This window comes from Elaeis guineensis, chromosome 8, assembly GCF_000442705.2.
Source record: "Elaeis guineensis isolate ETL-2024a chromosome 8, EG11, whole genome shotgun sequence".
NCBI classification, from domain to species: Eukaryota; Viridiplantae; Streptophyta; class Magnoliopsida; order Arecales; family Arecaceae; genus Elaeis; species Elaeis guineensis.
In genome coordinates this window covers 7,737,606-7,759,930 of record NC_026000.2, presented here as the reverse complement: position 1 = coordinate 7,759,930, position 22,325 = coordinate 7,737,606, and the positions used below count along the sequence as shown (strand labels likewise).

The 22,325-nt window shown below is 36.9% G+C and overlaps 3 protein-coding genes across 4 annotated transcripts; 1 reads left to right on the top strand and 2 right to left on the bottom strand.

Annotated features, from left to right (window-relative positions):
- Positions 1-25: 25 nt before the first annotated feature.
- On the top strand, positions 26-4,901 carry LOC105050458 (uncharacterized). The gene is made up of 2 exons (XM_010930483.3): positions 26-181; positions 4,296-4,901. Exon 2 carries the CDS (start codon positions 4,319-4,321, stop codon positions 4,757-4,759), a length of 441 nt encoding a protein of 146 aa, XP_010928785.1. The 5' UTR covers positions 26-181; positions 4,296-4,318; the 3' UTR covers positions 4,760-4,901.
- Positions 4,902-5,348: 447 nt separating this feature from the next.
- On the bottom strand, positions 5,349-11,335 carry LOC105050591 (subtilisin-like serine-protease S). Its single transcript, XM_010930674.4, has 11 exons — positions 10,723-11,335; positions 10,504-10,598; positions 10,311-10,408; positions 10,044-10,202; positions 9,033-9,144; positions 8,378-8,927; positions 8,182-8,276; positions 7,856-8,098; positions 7,648-7,762; positions 7,336-7,522; positions 5,349-6,613 (listed from the first exon to the last, which is right to left on the bottom strand). Exons 1-11 carry the CDS (start codon positions 10,798-10,800, stop codon positions 6,054-6,056), a joined length of 2,292 nt encoding a protein of 763 aa, XP_010928976.1. The 5' UTR covers positions 10,801-11,335; the 3' UTR covers positions 5,349-6,053.
- Positions 11,336-17,042: 5,707 nt separating this feature from the next.
- Positions 17,043-22,119, bottom strand: LOC105050459 (chlorophyll a-b binding protein 7, chloroplastic). Of its 2 annotated transcripts, none has more exons than XM_019852150.3 (6): positions 21,888-22,119; positions 21,610-21,776; positions 19,941-20,087; positions 19,537-19,669; positions 18,030-18,125; positions 17,043-17,462 (listed from the first exon to the last, which is right to left on the bottom strand). In XM_019852150.3, the coding sequence occupies exons 1-6, from the start codon at positions 22,032-22,034 to the stop codon at positions 17,160-17,162; spliced, it is 993 nt and encodes a 330-aa protein (XP_019707709.1). In that variant the 5' UTR covers positions 22,035-22,119; the 3' UTR covers positions 17,043-17,159. The 2 variants fall into 2 exon arrangements, with proteins under 2 accessions (XP_019707709.1, XP_010928786.1); XM_010930484.4 differs by having other exon boundaries at positions 18,033-18,125.
- Positions 22,120-22,325: the final 206 nt, after the last annotated feature.

Genomic DNA, 22,325 nt, shown 5'->3' with positions numbered 1-22,325 from the left:
TTGTGGGCTGGCCCGAATTGCTTCATCTTGGTATTTCTAGGTCAGCGAGCGAGGGGACGGGAGAAGAAAAGGTCTTGAGTTTGGGAGGAAGGCTGATTTCAAGAATTTCGGGGCTGGGAAGGTTTTCCTCGGCTCCATCGGCCAATTCCCTTCGACCTCCTCCACCTGCCTTGGTTTCTCGGTATGCTTCTCTAATCCTATGGATCTAATTTTCTTGTTTTCTTTTTTTTTTTTTGTTTTAGCTCTTGACGTGCCCATAATGTCAAATTTCTATTATTTTTCCGTCTTATTACTCCTTTTTCATGATTAGGGTTTTTCTCTTCGTGGAAGAATCTATCTCCTCGAATTCTTGTTTCGTATTTGTTCCCATATTTAAGGATTGATTAAGTTTTTCTATTTGTAAAATTCCGCATATGATATTTGACGTGACTCGTTACAGAACTTCGAAATTACTCTCATGTGATGCGTTTCGCAATTCGCATCCTTCACTATGCATATTTGGCCCTTCAATCAGCCTATCCGAGTGGTAGCTGGTGGATCGTTGTACCTGGACGTGGCGTTTCCCAGGTTGTGGGCAGACCAATTCATTCTGGAGAATAATTTACTTTTAGGATGGCTGTGTATGAGTGGCAATCGTGTCTGGAATTTTAGTGGCAGGATGCGATCGAAGTTATGTTTGGGTCCCCACTGTAAATTGCTCTCGTTAGGTATTGTTAGGGCTTCAAGTTTGATTATAGGGCACAAAAAGGTATCTAAGTTTGTGGGATCTAGATCTCTAATTTTAAATTGTAATGTTGAAGATTGGAGCAGGGCTTGAGTTGAAGAGTTTGTGAGGGGATTAGGGGTGTAGGTAATGAAAAGGAAGATCATAAGACAGAAGTTTTTGTGTATATGATTTCTCATAGATCAACCAAGTGAGCTGAAGGAATGTTACTTTCAGAAACTCTTATATATTTTTTCAAATGAAGTGCATCAAAAGAATATCTTGTTTTATGCTATAGTACTCTATTGCACATTACGGAGCATCAGTATTGAAAAGAGAGGAAGTGTAGGTGTTAAGAAACTGGAAGGAGAGATATCAAAGTTGGAATGGTGGGTAGAGGTTAGGAGAAAGGGGAAAACGTACATTGTTGGAGGGTTTCTTATCTATATGTGTGGGTCTGTTGGGTCTTTGGTAGAAGACTAGCCTTATTCAAGTTGACTATTTGGTGTCCTTGCTTTTCTCCTTTCAAGACGTTATAGTAATGTTTTGCCATATAGAGGAGCATTTTGGAGATTTCCTTTGGGGGGGGTTGATAAGGACTGTTTGATTCCACTTATTTATATAAGAGGATTACTTTTCCCAAGATAAGTCAAGGGCCATAAGGAACAAACTAAAAGACGTTAGCATTGTACATTGCAGTACTATACAAGTACTTCTGAGCCTTTGGTAAGTAGGAATTACATTGTTTATGGATACAAGTAAATGCTACTGATATAATTTGCTTGAGAGTGATCGGAAGTTCAAAAGCTTTAACAGGTGCAGGGATTGTGAGGAATGTTTTTGAAAAACTAAATGACTATATGAACGGAGTAGGTTTAGCGTGCGCAATGGTGTCAATCCAATTGTAGCTGGACCTTTGCTGTGGTGAAGAACCTACCTTAGCTTCTGTCCTAAACCATATACTCTGAGATTGTAAGTTTGCTTTATGATGTCGAGGAATGCATCACAAAAAATGTGGTCTAGGCTTCCAAATATGAATATATGATAAAACTTGCTGACACTGGAGATGAAAAGATTGACTATGCTTCTTATTTCACCTCGAAAGGATTTCACTTAAGTGTACAGCATGACATGAGATTTTGGTCCCCAAATTGCTGATGGTGAGATGCCTTTAATCTTTATTCCTGATCCTGGACTAGTCACAAATGGGCCCTTCCAATGTCATTTTACTTTGCTAGCTGATGTACAAGGAAGATCCCTTATAGTTGTCATCTTCAGTAACAAAATTTCCATTTCCTTTGCCTGTGTTGTTTGTGCTTTATTCTAGAAGCAGCAAATCAGATAATGTTGCCAGATAATTGTTTGGCATGCTGCCATCTGTTATCCTTCCACAAATCATTTGGCTGGTTCTTGCCTTCTTCCCTTCATACTTTTGGGGCAAATGACTTTATCTTGCTAACTTTGACAATTTTTTTTGTGAGAGTTTGGAAGAACTGTGTAAGTCCTCAAGAGATAGTCCTCAATTAAGGTTGTTTGCTTTAAGTCAAGAGGTTCATCAATCTATGGTGTGTAACTATGAGATATCGATGGAATAAAGTTCAATCACATAGAAAAATGAGGTCATGAACCTTGTTGGTCTGCGTCAAAGCTTTGTGTTGCCGATCTTGATTTAAATTGTAGCTTCAATTATAATCCCTGATCAATTGAATTAGATGATGTAATAATATGTTCTTAAGATGTTTTCCCGTTTGCTTAATATTAGATCTCTAACGAGATACAAACACAGTTGTGTGCTTTTCTTCAAGGCCTAGAATCATCAGAACTTTAAAGTTTTGCATGTCATCTTGGAAGCTGGTTTACTGATCTTAATGTGGATGATTTTTTAGGAATAGTTGGACTTGTTCAAGGAGTTAATGCTTGCTTCACCCATAGAAGTTTGTAAGCCATTAATACTTGCAAATGCTTTTTATGCAATTCTCCTTCCAATTAGACTTTCTGCATACTCCTTACGAGCTGTGATGCCAAAATGGCAGAAATTGTCTTAGCTTGAAGCTTCAGAACTGCCAAGTACTTTTCATTTTTGATATATGGAGAGGGATGATAATAGATCTAAAGTTCTAATCTAAATGTTTTTTTCCCTTAACAAATGGGACGACAGCAGAATGCCCTCACCACCCCATGCAAATCATCATAAGTTGTGTTAAAACTCTTTTGGTCAGATTCTCAGTCTTTTTGAGGCGGTGACTTGCCCCTTGGGGACTTCAAGGCTCAGGCATGGTCCACCCCCTTAGTGGACTGATGCCTTTGGGACCAGCCAGGCCTTCTTAGTTAGCTTATTTCGACATCTGTGAAACGCTTCAACTGTTGGTCTGTTCCCTGTATTCATAACTTCGGATTTTGTATTACTTGGGCTGTTGGAAACTGGATGGAGATAAGCTAGATTCTATAATGGTATTATCTAGTGATGTCAAAGGCGCCAATAGGTGCGCCTCAGGCGTCAGAAGGAGTCATCACCCCTTGATGCTTCAGACGATACTCCTTCACTCAGGCGCACGTCTTTTGCACCTCTTAGAGCCTTTCTCAGTGAGCCGAGGTGTTTGTCTTTGGCATCTCAGTGAACTCTACGATTATTTTTTTTAATAGTTGAAAAGTATAAAAAATCTTAAAAGGCCGCTCATTTAACTTTTTAGCTCTATTACTAACATGGGGTAAAGTGGTCAATTAGTATGGAATTAGTTTTGACTCTAGTGACTTAGGGTTTTGTAAATAAAAGAAAATTGAGAAGAAAGGGAGACTGTTAAGGACCACATGGGATTGTCGAGGAAAGGGAGGTAGAAAGGGACCACTTTAAGACTGTTTATATTTTCTATTTTATTTATGAGATTTCATTGATGAATTTTAGGGCTTGTTATGTTTTCTATTTCATCCATGAATTTAGAGCTATCTATGGCTTGTTATCGTATACTTTATCAGAAACTAGTTGAGCATTTTACTGTTTTATATATGTTTTATGTTTAAATTGTTAATTATATGGTAATTCATGTTATAATAGTTATCTCTAGTTGTTATTTATGTATATATAATATTTTTTAATTTTTTTTTTCAATTTTAGCTCCTTACTTCACTCGGGCAAGCGCTTTTCTAGCGCCCCCCGTCTCAAGGCGCTAGACCCCCCAAGCGCTTTAAGGGCGCGTTTCCCCTTTGACTACCTTGGTATCACCCATAAAGGATGCTTTGAATTGGTTAAGGTTCAAGCGGTAAACATTTTTCTTTCGAACAAGCATAGGATTAGCTATTTAAAAGAATTGTCATTGCAATTTAGATCACCATGGAGCATTTAATGAGTAGATAATGCCATGTCGATTCTGAACATGGACTTCTTGAAGACTTAGTTTTTTCTTTGAAATTTGCATATATAATTCTAAGCCATGAAAATTCCTAAAACTCGTCAGCAAGCTAATCCAGCAAATACAGCATCAATTCAAACTTCTAGTAAATTATTTTAGTCTATCTTCTGTACGTCTCAGGTCATATATTCATGGCCTCTTTCTCGTTACTAAGAATCCTTTGCTTTTGATGTGTACCTCTGCAGTGCGACCCCTCATCCTGTCAGGAATGCAAGATCCACAAATTATGCCACTAAAGGAAGCCTCCAATCAGAAGCCACGAAAGAAGAAATCATTGAACCAAATGGCTCCTGCTATTCAGATGAAGGCGGGAACTGGAGGAGGGAAAGAGGCTTCCCATCCACCTGGCAAGATGCAAAAGAAATCCAAGAGAAGCCTGAAGAATGACGTGTCCCCACCTTTCCAACAGACGGACACATCAACTCCAGATTCTTTGTTAGATGCCTCAGGGTCTAAAGATGAGTATCGAACATTGAGGCGCAAGTATTTATTGCTGGAAGAAGAAAGCTTCTCCTTGGGGAGAGAATTGAGTGAGGTTGAAGCAGAAGTTAAGACCCTAGAAGATGAAAAATCTGCTCTTCTGGATCAGCTTGTTGTCCTAGAAGGTCTTATGGATGCTTCAGAAATTCAGGCCCCAGGAGGATTGTGATGCCATATTTTGTCCTATAGCCAGCTTTGGTTCTTAGGACTAGGGTTTACTTGCTGTAAAGTTAGTGTGTAGTACTTGGTTATATTTTGAGAGGACAAAAGGATTCATCAGTAAATTATATTTGACTGCACTTATTTCTTTATATGCTTCAGTTGCTTGCAGACTATAAATTAGATAGTGGATGTAAGGGTTTGTAGTAGGAATTCCTAGATACCTTGCTACTGTAGTATGCTAAGCATCTGAGTATATTTGACGAGGTTATTTAGTGATTAGTATCACCAGGCTTAAGAAATTTCAGTTCATAATGATATCCAATCAATAGAGCTGCCTAAATTGGCAGTTCAGACGGGTACACAAGAAAAGGGTAATGCATATCCAGTTCGACAGTCACCATGAACCTATTTATCTTGAAGGATTGATGTTTTGTTTCGTCTCCTTCTTTCCTTTTCCCTACATAAATACTGGTACAGTATGAAAGTTCCTGTGGCTGCTTGGAAGTCCCTGATTTTTTAATGTCAATGTTCTATGAATTTGTTTCTAAGTTATGCCTCGCTCAATTTCTAAACCTTTCTTTGAGGACTGGAAAAAGAAGAAAATAGAACCAGCACCATGTTGTCCCACTGGAATGAGAGATACATCATGATAGATACTTTTAGTTTTCTTGAAGTAATATTTCCCACTTCTGTCTCTCAAGTTACTGCACTTGTTTCTTTGCTACAGAGATCATACTGTTTCAGATATGGGCCTCTCCATCAGAATAACATTCTTTTTCAAGAAAAGATACATTGGAGCAAGAATTGTTTTGAGCAAAAAAATTGGAGGAAAATGAAAAAAAATAAACAATAGAATTTGAGGTTATTTCCAATTTTGTTCACTGAATAGCAATACAACATGCTTCCATGAAAAACAAGGTAACAAGATAATATCAAGGGATCACGAGTAAAGCTGCTTAGCATCAAGTATTCAGTTATAAGCAATACATTCCGAGCTTAGGTGCAGATCTCAGCTTTCTTTAATCATGCAGACAAGAACATGAATGAGGTTGGTGGATCAAAAGAATATTATAGAACTTTTGATGCCGATACAGCTGTATGCCTTTTTTTTTTTTTTTTAACTTGAATAAAGTGAATGTGAAGCCTTTAAAATTTTGGATCCCCCTTTTGTTGAATCAACATATGTCACGGACCACTTTAATTTATGAATTACTACTACTCCACTTGTATATCTTCTATTCCATGTACCTAGTTAAGGTTCCAAGACCTTACGAACTTTGTTCTAGAGTATGTCCAATTCATCAGGACAAGCCTGTATCAGAGGATTGAACTCTGACCACCAAAGGGCTGGTTACCTGAATTTTTTCTGCTTTCCAAGACAAGGATCCAAACACATAGCCCTTTGAAGGTGCAGCCACCCTGAACTTCACTGTGAAATTCATCTTCTGACCATATCTTTCAAATACAAGAACCTTGGGAACCACTGTAACATTGATGCCAGCAGGATGAGAGAGTATAGCATGATATATGCTTCTGGGTTCTCCCACATTTGTCACAGTTCGGGTGACCGAGTAGCTTCCCTTGAGATCTGGTATTGTAATTGATGGATAGTTCAGGTTAGAAGCAGCTGGGGCAGGCTTGGTGCACACACTGTTATCTCCAGTCACTAGTTGTAGGGACTTGTCATCATAGCCTATCGAACAAAGGAAAGCTTTGTAATCTTCTGGTTCTGCATTGTAGATTAGGCCAGGGTCCAGAGCTCTCTTAGGATCTGGGAAGCCAGAGCCATAATCAAATGGAGTTCCAGCATGTCCTTCAGGGTCTGCTGTTATGACATTGCCGTTCTTATCCAATATAGTTGCTGCATTGTGTACTGAATGTTAGATTATCTAAGAGAAGGTAAACATTATAAATGGATAATTCGAAAACTCACACTGTCACTTTTAAAATGTTAGATTATCTAAGACAAGGTAAACATTATAAATGGATAATTCGAAAACTCACTATGTCACTTTTAACTCCTTCGAAACCTTGTGCACTTAAGCAAAGACACTACTTTGGTTCCACTCTTCCCCACCTTCCAATCCCTGGTTGGTTGGTTATTTTTCATCACTTCTTTAAAATATGATATATTTGTCAAAGGCAATTTACTTCAGCATAAGCATAAAGTACTTCCTTTTTGTTTTTGAGATACTGGGTTTCTTGCCTACATATTTTGATTGGTATTTGTCAAAGTTTAGAAAACCAAATGCTATTGTATTGTGAAAATCTTATCAGAAATTACAAAGAAGAGAGAAGACTTTAATACGAAAACCAGAAGCGAACTATAATGAGGATTGGAACAATTAAGAATGCTGATAATTGGGTTCTGTAATTATGTGAAGTAACACTGTAGTTATTGGGGTTCTTTTATAGATTTAGATGTGTCTAATTTAACAAGAACCATCTTGTTCCAAGTATTCCGAGTAACTTGTGGAAATTGATCCATGTTTCAAGCTTTTGAGAATCAAGAATTGGATCTGGAGTCTCTCTAGACGTATTTGTTACCAGAAAGCTCAGGCTCTTAAAAAGTCGAATTTTAACCTGTTGTCATTATTGCCGACTTGATCGCTGAAGGAGACCATGATGGATGCACAGCTTTGATCAAAGCCACCAAACCTGTTACATGGGGACAAGACATGGAAGTTCCAGAGAGGATATTGAAGTTTATGTTCTGTTTCGCAGGAGACCAAGCTGCTAAGATGTTCAGTCCAGGAGCCATGATGTCAGGCTGCAAGACATCCAAACACAAGATGAGCAACCAATCAGCATTCATCATGTCCAAATATTAGGAACCTGTAATGATCTTGTCATAGAAGCTTGAGGAAGTTCTGAGCAATGCTAAAGACTATGTACCTTCAAAATCTCTGGTGTCAAAGAATTGGGACCTCTGGAAGAAAAAGCTGCCACTCGAGGTGCTGGTCGAGATCCGAAAACGGTCTTCGTTGGCAAAATTAGAGATCTTGGTCTCCTAGAAATAGTTTCAGGAAACAACTGATGTTATAGCTCAGAAAACAATCTGCATCTTTAACTAGAATTCCAGCATCAAAGCCATGCATATAACCTCGTGTGGTTAACGTAAGACAGAATTTTGTCGCCAGCTACTCTTCCAACAGAAGCTGCAGGGATGGCAAAGGGAATGGCAACGTTATCTTCCAATTCATTTATCAGAATCATACCAACTCCCCCGGCGTTCTTCACCACCAAACTCTTTGCCACCCTTGATTCAGAAGAACTATCTATATGGCGGCAAATAAGAATCTTCCCACTTGCCTTTGTTCTATTCAAGGAGCTATCCAAACAGAAACTACAAAAGGAACTAATTTTAATCAACTGGAAAACAATTTCCTGATTCATAAGGAATCACCAGATCACCACAATTTCATTTACCTTGACTGGTATGGAGTGAAGTACCCAGCATTGGCTTCTGAAGCCGAAATGGTCCTGGCTGATCTGTTCATCTGAAAGGTATCAAGACTTTCACCCTAGCATAGAAAAGCAGTCTTCAGAAAATGTTATACTTTTGGCATAAATCTATGATTGTTAATGGTAGTCATAGAGCTTGAGATTGGAACAGCTTAATCACCACTAAAGAAGTCCCATCTCCAAGTAAGACATGAGTAGCAAAATCTCTATCAGTCGAACTGGCAGCTACGGTGAGCATCCATGGTGCGAGGTTAGTCGCAGAGCCTCGAGTTCCTTCATTACCAACAGAAGAAACAACCAGGATGCCATGGCTATGTGCATGAAATGAACCTATGGAGATTGCATCACTGAAATAATCTCCCTGAGGAGACTCGGGGCCAAGAGATACAGACAGAATGTCTACCCCATCTTTGATTGCATCATCAAAGGCAGCTAGTAAATCAGCATCGAAACAACCTGAGTCCCAACAGGTCTTGTAGACTGCAATCCTAGCCATCGGCACCCCTCCCCTCGCTCCTCCAGCAGCCAAACCATTATAATTCATGTTCATCACATATCGCCCCGCAGCTGTGGAGGCCGTGTGGCTACCATGGCCAGAGCTGTCTCTAGGAGATTTAAAGTTAACAGTTATATCTGAATCTGAGGTGAGCCCCTTGCTCTCTTCTTCTGCTTCATAACCCCGGAGATAATACCTTGCTCCAATAATTTTCCTACAACAAGAGAAAGGAAAGATTGAGGAGATAAAAAGGAAATGACAATGAAGACAACCTCATTGAGAATATGAAAATATAAATATACAAATATATCTGGCTTACTTGTTGCAGGTGAAATTTGAAGGTGGCTCTCCACCTTGGCAGTCTCCTTTCCATCTTGAAGGCACCGGAGGCATCCCAACATCGTTGAAACTGGGTGATTGTGGCCATATTCCTAAAAGAAATACTGTTCTAATCAATATCTACCAATCTTTTATAGATGGAATATCCACCAATCATCAAGAACAGTTCCTTATCAAAGAAATAGTGTCAAATGCAATATTTCTGCTTATTAAGACAAAATTCTCTGATGTAGAGTGTTCAGGAAAACAAAAAAATGGTTATAAGTCATTTATATAAATAATCCAGAAGACATTCAGCAATAAAGTAAATTTACTATATCAGAAGAACCAGTCTTTTTTAATGAAGATGAACTCAGCAACTTCTGTAAACAACATATAATTAGCTAAATGACAACATAACCATCAGAACATTGCAGAATATTTCTGGTAAAGTATTGATTTCATATGTAGGTGAGACTATTTGGATTGTATATAAACACAAAAGTGCAATGAGAATACTAATATCTTATAAAAGGGTGGGTCAGAAACTTTATTTGCATAGACTTCTGAATATAATAGACGATAGAAAGTTGGAGAACTATGGAAGCATTATGTTAGTAATTAGAAAACCCAAGTAGGTAGTCATATGCACAATGTATAACTTGAAATCCTGCTAAAAGAAGACAATTTCAACAACAAGAAACCGTAATCCTACTTAATAATAAAAAAAAAAAGCAGAGGCCTCTCCCCCTCTAGTGATGTTCGAATTTATCAAGAATCTTCCACAATTCCATGTGACGTGCTTGGTTGTATATGGTTTATGTAAATGTTTTTAGAAATCTTTATCCCCGAAAAGTTCGATATCACATGCTCTGTACTATAACAAACAATATATGAGAAGAAGCAAGTCTCTCAAACTAACCAAAAGATTGTACTGGCCATCAAATATAAGTAACTCAAGATGGATATTCCAAAATCTAAGAAATATTTCCCTCAAGAAAGAGCCCCTTGCCTGTGTCGATGAAACCGATGATGACATTCTCTTGGTTCTTCGTAGAGAAGCCTGGAATTTCCATTGCCTCGTCAGCTGCAAGACCCATGAAATCCCATGAATGTGTAGTATGAAGGATTCTCTTCTTGTTCGGGAACACTGAAACCACACCAGGCATTTCTACAATACCGAATGCCGAATGCCAAGAAAACAAACCCCAATTAATACATGATAAAATATCTGAAAGCATTGCTGTTACTATAAGTATAAAGCAAACAAGAAAACTACCAGCCATTTTTGAAGCTTGCTCTTCAGTTAACTTCGCTGCCAATCCTCTGAAACCGTTGCTGTAACTGTATATGTGGGATGCCTGTGCTTTCTCGATGCTGTTGAAAGTTCAGAAGATTTTAGTTACCAATCAATTTTTATATTTCTTAGAAGCATTATACTCTGTAACAGAGAATATTAATTCTATTCAAACCTTCCTCCATGAACAGCAGCGAGCATTTGGTGATTCTGTCTCAATACCTCGTCTGGGTCATCAATGCTTCTGCTTCCCATATAAATGATATAAGCCTGTTCATCGAAAAAAAAACAAGACATAAGCCTGAGAAGTATAAAAAGTGGCTCCTTGCCAAATAATGTCATATCTCAGAAAGAAGAAAAATTTTTTTTAAAGCTATCATCAAAAGAAACCCACCTGTGATGCAATGCAGAAGCTTAACTCTGCCAGTAACACAGAGAGGAACAGAAAGTATATGGTACCCCATGGAGCCATGAGAAAGAGTAAGAGAGAAAGAGAGAGAGAGAGAGAGTTTTAAATAGAGAAGGTCTTGGGATGGCTTCACAGGTTTGCTTGTGGAACTACCAACCCACCAACCACCATGAGAAGAAAAGCTTTCACTTGAATCCCGGAGGAGACCGTTATGGTGTCCTTCCCGCAAAAGGGAAGAGTTAGTGTTGAAGGAGATAATGTCACACACTACCCTGTCCTCGTCTCTCTCTCATTTAAAAGTGAAAAGGTGCCTCCTAAACCTCTTAAAATTTATGTAGTTTCTAACTATGAGAGGGAGGCAATGTTTAATTATTTGATAATGTGAAATGTTAGTTAGCAGCCAGGCCTTGTGTATGCTTTTGGTACATTCTAAGACTCATGGACCTGAGATTTCTGGACCCTGACACTAATCTTTGCTGGAAGATAACTGCCAGTGAAATGGTTGGTGGCTTGACATGGTCTTCCTCAAAAGAACAACCACCTCTTCAGGGCCAGCCAATAACTTGTTCTCTTCTATGGATGCGTGCTGGATCGGACGCTTAGATAACATTACTATTGGATTTTGTCTTATGTGTTCGCGTGCATGTGATCATGTGCATGTCGTGACTCTTAGGATCGGTGGCTAATGATGTTTGGTCTGCACTTCTAAATATAAATATAAACATATTATCTACAAGTCAAGGCAATTTTCTGCCTTCTAAATTAAACAAGGCTTGTCTTTTTGCCATTCATCAGTTGTAGATAAATTTGAACTGCAACGCGAGAGGTGTATTTGGTTTGAAGGAGTTGAATTTTTAAATGAGAATAAGAATGAGAATGAGTGAATTCTATTCCAATTGTTTGGTGAATGGTTTATTTCCATTCTAATTCTAGGAGGAATATGAATATGCGTATCTTCTAAAACTTCATTCCAATTTTTTTTAATATTTAAATTTTATTTAAATTTAAATTTAATTTTTAATCATGAATCAAATACATCAGAAAATATGATCATTCTAATTGTTATTTTAATTAATTTCAATTCCCAATCACCAAATGCACTTTAGGTTCTAAACTTGGTCACTTGTACGGTACATCTCTTGTCATTTTGATATTGCAATCAAAGAGTTGAATTTGGAACACGAATCAAGTTGATGTGTGTACCAAATTAAACAGAGGCTTTGTTGCAGTTGTCTTAAAAAGTAAATAAATAAATAAATAAGTGTTGCTTCGTCCAAATAGGGAGCCAAAGCCAATTGGTCGAATCCGTATTCCACTGGAAGGGGCCCTGTTCAACTATCTGTTGCCGGGCATGAACAATTCTTTATGATATCTATGACATGAATCCACCATTTCTTGTAGACCACCTTAATGCATTGCTTGCAACAAAACTTAAAAATCTCCATACTCCATAGCCTTCCTGCTGACTGCTGGAGGCCGATGCAAGCTTTTGTATTCAGTTCCCTGTCTCCAGAACCTTCTTTGTTGTTCAGCTTTTTTTGCACCATCTGTTTTGTATCTGTACCATAACTCTTTTCTCTTTATTGCAATAAAAAAAGGGATAGCTGCAAACTACCTCCTTTGCACTTCAATATATATATATTTATATATATATATTTAAATTAAATCAATCAGATTTGAATTTAGATACAATCAGATCAAAATTCTATAATAAAAATTCTACATCAATGATCCAAATTATTGATTGTGATTTACAATCTCAAAACTACTTACACACAAAATATCATATGATTTGAAGATTCCTAGTCTATGCAACAAATAGTTAAAAATTGAACAATTTAAATAAATTTTTTGATTACTTGATACATAAATTAAGAATTTTCAAATAATATAAATTTTTATGTACAAGTAGTTTTGAGATACTAGATCACATCCAATGACTTAGATCATCAATGAAAAATCTTCATTATCTAATTTTGATCTGCTCCTATATATATATATATATATATATATATGAAGTTATGCATCTCATCTCTTTTTTTTTTTTTTTTTTTTTGCTAGCATAGAATATTCATACAAATCTAATATGAACACATCCAAAAAGATCAGAAAATAAAATATCATGAAAAAAATCTATATATATATATATATATATATATATATAAAGTTGTGCATTTTTTTTTTTTTGCTAGCATAGAATATTCATACAAATCTAATATGAACACATCCAAAAAAAAATCAGAAAATAAAATATCATGAAAAAAATCTAGAAATAAACTTTTGATCAATCCATAAAACACCATCGAAATACGCTACAACAAAAATTACAATCCAATCTACAACATTGTTCGCCCCTCCGGAGATATACCGAACATCTACAAAAATAATCCTCAGAAATCTCCAAATATCAGCTAACAGGGAATGTGTGGCACCCTCCCATCTCTTCTTTAGGTTGGTCCGGAACTAAATACATGAGCTCAGCAATGATTTCTCGTAGTTGGAGGGTGTTTAGGCCGGTGCAAGCTCATTACGCAACCAGCGTTTCTGCAACGACAGACCAGAGTGTTCATAACAAGCATCCCAGACGCTTAAAGCTCTTGATTTTTTCCAAGTTTCCGTTCTTTATACGATTCAAAACCATGTCATGGTTAAAATTGATATCGCCAACAAATCTGAATATTGCCAAAATCCCGATCTTGTATTATTACGAAGAATAAGAGACTGAATTGTCGAGAGTTCTTATCAAAAATGTCGCAACAACACATCAGCTATTGCAGGAAGCTATAGCTTACTTTGGTTTCTGGGAAAACTTGGAAGACTTCAACGACAGGTTGTGAATTATCTAAATTATAAACAAAAACAACAGTTTAGAATTTGTAGGATATTACATTTTGACTCTGTATATATTTTTTTTTTTTTTCCTTTCAGAGCCGTTCTACCTATCCTTCAATAACTACCTAATTGTTATTCAAATAATAACAATTATTTAAAAAAAAAACGCAAATAATTGAAGTACTAACTTTAGAAACAAAGAAAAGAAAAGTATGAAATGGATTTTTGTCACTCTTTTAAGCATGATAACACGAGGAATGTGTACGAGAAAAGTCCCGTTAAACTCTTTAAAACATATATAATATAATATAAATTTATATTTATTTGGCTTCACCAAGATACATTGGATGTAACCAATTGCCAGTTTATTCTTAGCCACAGGTGGAGTGGGCGACAGCTTTGTGGTGACACCTTTCCCAAATGAAGATGTAATTCAACTCGGTTAAGATCCAAAATGGCATCCAAATCTCTTACAAGAATTTAGTTATCATAAAATTGGGATAAATTGGAAAACATATTGTTCCAAAAAAATATGATATTAATTAGAGGAATTTTGATGATTTAGCAAAACTTATTCACTGATATAGTGCAGCATCGATCAAAGTATGGTTGAATTCCTATGCTCTTGCCCACGTTGAATTGAGTTCACATTGAGGTGTCATGTCCAAAAGTTAGACTATGACCTTAGGTACGTAGATGAGGTTATATCAAAGTGGATCAGAAGCGTAAGAAAGTATCATCTCTCTCTCTCTTTCCAAAAGAAATATTGATGTTCTCTTTTCCAAGAAATCTTGGATGTTCATTACAAGCAACAATAGCTTGTAGGTTAGTCCAACGTTCAAACATCATCAGTATATTTGGAAGGTCATTTTTTATACTCCAATGCATGCATAAATTATACGCAACATGGGCAAATGCTTGAAGTAAGGATGACGTTTTCACATGTGACTGCATGATTCGCCTAAACATCAGCACTAGCATCGTGCCGTATTCACCAGAAGTCAGAAGAAGACACAGGAAGGAGAACTCGAGTATGAGATCTCATCAATAAATATTTCAACTTTAATCATCTTTCTTAGGAGTAAAACTTAATCCCCATCATCCTTTTCTTGCTAACAACATCCATATTTCCCTTTATGATAGTTTTCTGCATCATAATAGCTAGAGATTGTGATGCCAAAGTCATTCTGCTTCACGGAGAAGGCATGCTTCAACATGCTATCATTAAACAACTAGAATACCAAGGCAAGAAATGATAACCTAGATCAAAAGAGGCCTATAAAGTAGGAATTTCAACTACTGCCCATGTCTGTGATGAGGAGTAAAAGATAGTTGACCAAATTTAAAGAGAGAAAACATCAGGAAAAAGAGAGAGAGATTATCTCAAGACATGAATTGGAAAGAAGTAACAGATGTTGTTCATGGACTGTTACTGCCTTCCCAAGCAGAGGAAAATAGCTAGAAAGTGAAAACCTTCGAACTATATGAAAAAAATGAAATACTTGGATGTATGAAATGAAAAGTAAATATTTCTCGCAACAAGGTTACAGAATTTATAGAAGTTCGAATACCTTTCCAAGGAATACTTGATAGACAAAGCTGCCCAATGGTTTAAGTAGTCCAGTCACATGAAAAACATAATTCAGTGGGATCATCGGCTATATGCTATTGCCGCCGTTCATGACCAACAGGTCATTTGCCAATTATTTGAGGAAGGCTTTTTTTTTTTTTTTTTTTGTCCCTTTCCTTCTTGACCGGTGCATGAACCAAGTGAATTATAAGAGAAGCACAGAATAAATAATCTTATTATGCTCCTAGTTACTTTAAGCAACAATATGGCCCGCTTCTTAGTTGCAAACTATATTGTTAGAGATCTTATTGTACATCATTTATAGTTCATGCACTATGTTTACTTCCATCCTTCTCACATGATACTGGCTAGGGCTTGTTCAGTCCTGCAGTGCACTTGTGCGGTAAGTTATCCTTTTTTGTAATGTACAATTCACAAGGCCAAACTTGCGGTTGTTTTTGGCCCAGGATTTTAGTTTAAATGCATCAACAAACAAGTTTATCTACACCATGGACAAACATAAATGACCTCGCTTTGCAACATGATGGTTCTATTTTCCATCAAGCAATATGCCCCTTTATAAGAGGGTGCCAACTGCTGTAGTTGGGAAATAGCACCACTGACCCGAGTTCAGGTCCATATTCTGCCATCCGGTCTCCCCCTGTTTTAGTTATCAAACAATTTAAAAAAAAAAAAAAAGGAAAAAGGAAAGAAAGAAAACTCTCCTGTAACAGTATGAACCATTCGGAGATTACCAAAATAATTTAAAAAAAAAAAACCTCCATCTGAAATTGCAATCAAACACAGACTTATCTAGCTCGACTCTAAAACCAGGATCTCTGGTTAAGGTCCTCTAGCTCTAGGAAGTACCTCTATGCCTATGAAGAAATTTCTCTTCATTTTCTTAGTGCTAGTGAACCAGGCAGGTCCATTATACGTGCATTTGACCTGGTAGACCTGACCCAATTCCAAAATATGAACCTGTCTTGCCCAGGTTATGAAATCCGACTTGTTCCCCTACATGGACGCACTGGCAAAACTTGGATCTGGCTTGATGTAGCTAATATACCCAGAGATCTAGCAGCAAAATCTTCAGAAGTGACCCCCAACCAAAAAAGAGAAAGGTTGTCATTACATTTTCCTGTAACTATGAGCATGTAAATGTGATAAGGCTAGAAAATGTTGTTGTTAAAGGGTGAACAGAGATTCTAATTGGGAGGGATGCCACGAGTGCAACTTATATGTGGACGTGAAACGGTTGTTAGCAATGACTCAGAACAATATAAGAAAGTAGGTCATGAGTGGAAATCAGAAATTTTTAATCACAGGGCCCAGGCAGTATTTACATTTATAATTTAACCTCATGAGACTCCTTAATCTGCTACAGCAGGTAATGAATTACAATGATAGCTCTAGCAGGCGATGAAATATGGTGCTCGCACTTAATTTTTTTAGTTATATGTTTATGTGTGTGTGTGTGTGTGTGTCTATATATATATATATATATATATATATATATATATATATAGAGAGAGAGAGAGAGAGAGAGAGAGAGAGAGAGATTTCAACACAAGGATCCCTTTCAACAGATAGGCTATAGTCAGAGAGAGAGAGAGAGAGAGAGAGAGAGATTTCAATACAAGGATCCCTTTCAACAGATAGGCTATAGTCTATAGCAATCAACATTCCTTTACCTTAGTGAAACCAAACATAGGATAATTCACACCAGTTACTCCTTGTCATTAAACTGGAGTCACTGCTGCTGTTCAAGGGGCCCAGTGAAAGGCACACACATAAGCCCCAAAGAAAGCAAATCATGCAGAAGTTAGAACCAGAATTTACATATGGTAACTGTGCAAGTATGAAATGCTAGTCAATAGCCTAATCAGACTCACCACTCTCATGCTTTAAGAGTTGTATTATTTTCTGGTACCTTTTAAATTACACAAAGATTTTTCTTTTCCTAACAATTTGGATTTCAAAGGGGAACAAAGAAGACTGTATGTTTTCAAACTTCTATTTACACTGATTTGATAAAAGAGAGCACATTGTTGTGAAGTGGATCGGATATATGTTCAAGAAGGTTTTGTACAGGACCTTTACCAGTCACAGCTGCTTGAAGGTAGAAGCCTATCCAAGCAACCATTGCCAACCGTCCGTTTTTAATCTCTTTTACCTTGAGCTCTTCAAAAGCAACTGGGTCGTTGGAAAGTCCCAGAGGGTCGAAAAGTAGACCTCCAGGATAATTTTTGTCACCTGGTAGGTATATGCCCAATGGCTCCAAAGCCTCTATTCCACAATATCTAGCATACTCCGGCCCAACCTATTAATTATATAAAGACAAATTTTATGCATCTGCTGATTCTTTAAGAGTGAAATTTCAGAAAGAAGACATAACATTAAGCCCAAAATGTGAACAGAATGTTGCTAAAGAGCACACATTAAGTATTTCTAGCATGGAGCCTGTTTTCTGTAATGGCATTCATTTTGGATGTATTTGGATTATCTGTAACTCATTCTTTTCGATACAATTTACCTTTTTTATCAACAAAAGATTATTTGATTGAACAGCAAATATGTGGTGGATGCTGATGATTGGAAATTTAAAAGGTTTAAATAGTATAAACAATAGATGGGCATGAAAGATAATCAACATGCCAATTCTATGCAAAATTTGAGGAGCAGGTGCATGATGAAGAATGATAAAGGTTGATCGAGCACACAAAAGAGGCAACATAAATGAACTTCTGAAGATCTTGGCAATTTGTTTTCTGCTGTCAAGTTAGCTATAACCTTTAATGCTTAAGTTTTCTACAATATGCTAAGGTTAACTTCCTGATATTATAATTAAAGCTATTTAAGAACAGCAGGAAAAAAGAACTGGTCTTACTACCATTAGAAGAGCTTGGCAGATAGCTATGACAATGACTCCTTGACTGCCAGCTATGTGAAATCCTGGAATTCCAAGATAGTCGAGAGTATCACCCTGGAAAAAAAAAGCTTTTTTTTTTTGGAATCAACAGACACATTTTTCACCTGTTATCTTGACAAGAACTATTTATTATATCTTACAATAAGAAAAAACACATATAACACATAATGATAGTTCTTTTTCTATATCAAAGAAAAGGTCATAGCAGTTAAATAAGTACAAACAATTAACAGACATCAATAAATCTAGATAACAAAATGCGTAAGAACAACATAATACTTACAATAGTTGTCACTAAAGTGTAAGAAACTAATGAAAGCTGATGCCTTCCAAAGAGTATGCATATGCGGCTTTAGCAATCATGCAAAAAAAAAAATCAACTAATACCGATATAACATGTAGGTTATAGGAGAAAGAAATCTAGGAACTAAATCATGTTTTGTGAGAAAAAATGGATTCAGAATGATATATAGCAAAAAAAGGAAAAAAAAAAAAAAGTGAACAGCCCTTTCTAGCTGCATGAATTTTTGGCAAAATCTCAGAGAAATATGAATATAACAAGGGAATGGAGAGAATTTGGATCCAGGCCCTAATGCTTACAGGGTTAAGACTGTAAAAGGGTGAAAACAATGCAAGTTTCTTACAGATTGCTGATTTGAAGTTGGTATAATGTGAATGATTTTTAGTGATTTATCCCTATTTTAGTACAACTCTTTTCATATAAAAGACCCAAAACTAAAATAAATCTCAGCAAAGTAAGATCAAAATATTTAGAGAATAATCAATCTAATCATAGAATGAACATGATAAGAGTCAGTGCTCCAAAAATGATGATGGAATAGCCACAATTATCTTGTAACATCATCCAAACTCGGTGAATATTTGAGAAAGTTAGAATGTCTGTCATGCACCGAGATATGAATATGGGAGAGAAATTACAACAGACATGAGCACAATGTACGACAGGGGAGAGTTCAGCTATAACAGGGAATTCCTTTAAAAGATTTAGTGAAATAACTTCAAACTGAATAAAGAATAATATATTTTCTTCATCATTATATAGTGATTAAAAACACTTATCTTTGCTCAAAAGAAAAAAAAAACATTTTGACAAAAGATAAGAATAACCAGTATATCTCCATTATATATATCAACCATATGACTTGGCTTCCACCAGCCTTTAGTATCTAAATTATTTTGGTTAGCCAACAAGGTGTAAATGATGTCTATTACTTGCAGTCCCTTAACGATCAAGCCAAAGTAACTTCTGATTCATATCAAGTTCATTATGCATATTGATTTAATGGAAATTTAAATTAAAACACAAAGAAATACATGTGAGCTTCAGATTGGATTTTACAAAATCAATGTCAGATTGCACTTAAGAATGAATTTCTCGAATACTTATAGAGTATCATAAAATTTTATTACATTATGAAAAAACAAAAAACAAAAACAAACTTGCCTGAAGCTTTGCATACCCAACTTTCCACCACACAGGCTCTATGAAATGCACAACACCAAATTGGTCCAACAATTCTGGAACAATAACACCAAGAGATGCAAGCATAGCCCATCGAGCATGAAGAATCTCAAAGCTGCATGGAAGTAATAAAACAACTTGATCGTGCTTGCAGCATAATTGTTACATTGAAAATATTTGTGTTTTAGCAATATAATGCATGTCAGATTTTGTCTACTTCTTATAAACAATAACTGCCTTAAATGACAACTTTCTAAATCAAAATCAAAAGCTTATGTGAGAGAAAAAATGAGAACCATATTTTCGATTCTACTCTATATATAGGTTAATTGATTGCAAATTTATTTAACAAAGATAGAGTCTGAATGAGCAGATGGTTTACATACTTAAAATATTTCTGGAAAGCCACAGGATCCTTGCCCAGACCCGCAATATCAAAGCCATAATCACCAGGAAGTTCTCCAGTAAGATATGAAGGATAGTCATATGGAATTGGACCAAGCCAACGAGGACGCCCTTTTCCATACCAAATACTGCACAAAATGTTAGGTCCTTGATTAGGAGAGATTATTAAGGATCTGATATTCTTTTATCATGTATATGAAGGCAGTAGAATGAGGCATGGTTTCCAAGTTCATGGTCTTGACGCAAAAGGCATAGCCTGCTTGGGTTCTTACATGCATGTCCACATGGTCATGAATCTTGACAAGATATATTAGAAAATGTTTTGCTTTGGTTCAACCTCAAAACATGCCACTATTTTTGGCAATTTAACTCATATTCAAAACTTGGTAATGTAATCCAAGCAACATAATGTAAAGCTAAATAAAAGCCCATCATTTTACTTACATTGATTTTACAAAAATCCCTAGCTTAAATTATTTGGAATACCATAGCATAAAGGCATATGGCGTGTGCCTTGCATGAACATCTTTATGAGATACATACTTTATTCATAAAGCCTCAGCCATGAGCATGCAGGCATTTTCTTTTTAGCTACATTATAAGGCATGACACTTTTGATAAAACAGGCCTTACATAAACCTTCCTAAATAATACAATGAGAAATAGAACGATACTTAATTTTCTCTTGCATGTGCTCCATATTAAAATGGAAACCAGTCAAGTAAGCTTGACATAATATCATTGATAATGAATATAAATTAAGTCCTAGGTGTTACTTAATACTACTATAACACCAAGAACAATAACAGCAGTTATTACTATTTCTATTATATTAGTACCACTGCTACCCAACTTTTCTTTCTATAACTTATCAAAAATCCAGATGGCAGCATTAGAAATTGAGACAACAAGTTGGCTGTTGAGAGAATTCTGTAATAAATATTAGAGATGAAAGTAAACTGTGCTGTTTATGAATTTTAAACCCACTTGGAGGAAATCTTCTAGCAAAGCAGAAAAGCAAAAGGATTAATTCAAGTAATCAAACTGCAGAAAGTAACTTCGACAAACAATACTCAGTGTAAACGGTGAATCACTACAAGATAGAAAACATATATCAAAGTTATGATACTTCTCCCGTGGAATTTCATATTCTCTTGTTATGAAGTTTTCTCTATCTCTAAATCATCGAGGGATTTGAACTATTTACATCATGAATCATTTAAAAGCTAGGGTTCACATAGGATAAAGATGGCATGGATAGTTTAGCAAATAGAACAACTTTACCATCAAGTCACCATAAACGAGATACATATATTTTTTATCTATTACAAATATCTGATAGGTCAATAATCAGTGCGTCAGTGTGCTGCTACTACTTTCCATCTACCCTAAGATTTGATCTCTAAAAAAAAAAAAAAAAAAAAAAAAGAAAAGCATACGCATACATTTTCAGCCAATTCAGTCCTCTGGACCGCCATCCCTCACCGAAGAAGGAAAAAAGACAAAGAAATGCCCATTTCTTCGGAAATTTGATCTTCACAGCAATAGAATCTAAAATTTGATACTCGCAGGCTCGCAGCAATCAAGCTGCGATTATTATTCAAATCAAGCGATCTTATCAAAGCCACGATCTTTACATGAGTTGATTACCTTACTTCTCTTGCCTTTTTAGCGAGCGATTGGAACCTTGCCGAGCTCTCCACGGCGGCCTTCTTTGTTGCCTCCATTCTCTGACGGAGCCTCTCCCCAAGCGAGCTGTTCGCCACGGCCTTCACGGCCGTGAAAGGAATCGCAGAGAAGATTAGAACCCCTGCAAGCTGGAACAAAGAACACCAAGACGAACAGCGCCAATCAAGAATCAGAAACCCTATAAACCAGATAACGATTAAGAAGGAGAAAAGGAAGGAGAAGAACGAAGGAAAAAAAACCTCTTGCCATGAAGCTCTGACGCCAGAAGGGGATCTCCTGAGCTTGAGGCGATTCGGCCTCCGGATGAAGCACGCCGAAGGGAGTTCGCCGCGAAGCAATGGAGAAGTGGAGGAGGAAGGTGAGATGCGTGGCACCAGCAGCGCCATGGGAGCGTGCTCCGTGGAGATGGAACACGAGGCCTAGCAGAAAAGTAGGCCGCTTTAAAACACGCCACGTAGCACTTTTGGTAATCGCGAGGCATTTGTGGGAAACCAACCCGAAGATAGCGGGACCCACTCCCCTGTTGCTGGAGCAAGACACCGCCCCTCTTCTGTTCTCGACCTTTCTCCTTCCGATGCCCCTCACCGGCTCCGGCCGTCGAGGACGCCGGAGTCGCCACCATGTCGAGCGAAACGACCCACCCATTTTCCTCCTCCTCTATCCCTCCCAAGCCCAGA

Bases quoted from the DNA above. Each gene is read 5' to 3' on its own strand.
- LOC105050458 (XM_010930483.3), top strand. From the start codon at position 4,319: ATGCAAGATCCACAAATTATGCCACTAAAGGAAGCCTCCAATCAGAAG.
- LOC105050591 (XM_010930674.4), bottom strand. From the start codon at position 10,800: ATGGCTCCATGGGGTACCATATACTTTCTGTTCCTCTCTGTGTTACTG. The intron at 10,599-10,722 runs GTGGGTTTCTTT...TTCGATGAACAG, and splicing joins GCTTCTGCATTGCATCACAG to GCTTATATCATTTATATGGG. The intron at 9,145-10,043 runs GCAAGGGGCTCT...TATTTCTTTTAG, and splicing joins CATCGGTTTCATCGACACAG to GAATATGGCCACAATCACCC.
- LOC105050459 (XM_019852150.3), bottom strand. From the start codon at position 22,034: ATGGCGCTGCTGGTGCCACGCATCTCACCTTCCTCCTCCACTTCTCCA. The intron at 21,777-21,887 runs GTTTTTTTTCCT...TCTTTGTTCCAG, and splicing joins TCAGAGCTTCATGGCAAGAG to CTTGCAGGGGTTCTAATCTT. The intron at 18,126-19,536 runs GCAAGTTTGTTT...TTTTTTTTCCAG, and splicing joins TTGGGTATGCAAAGCTTCAG to GGTGATACTCTCGACTATCT.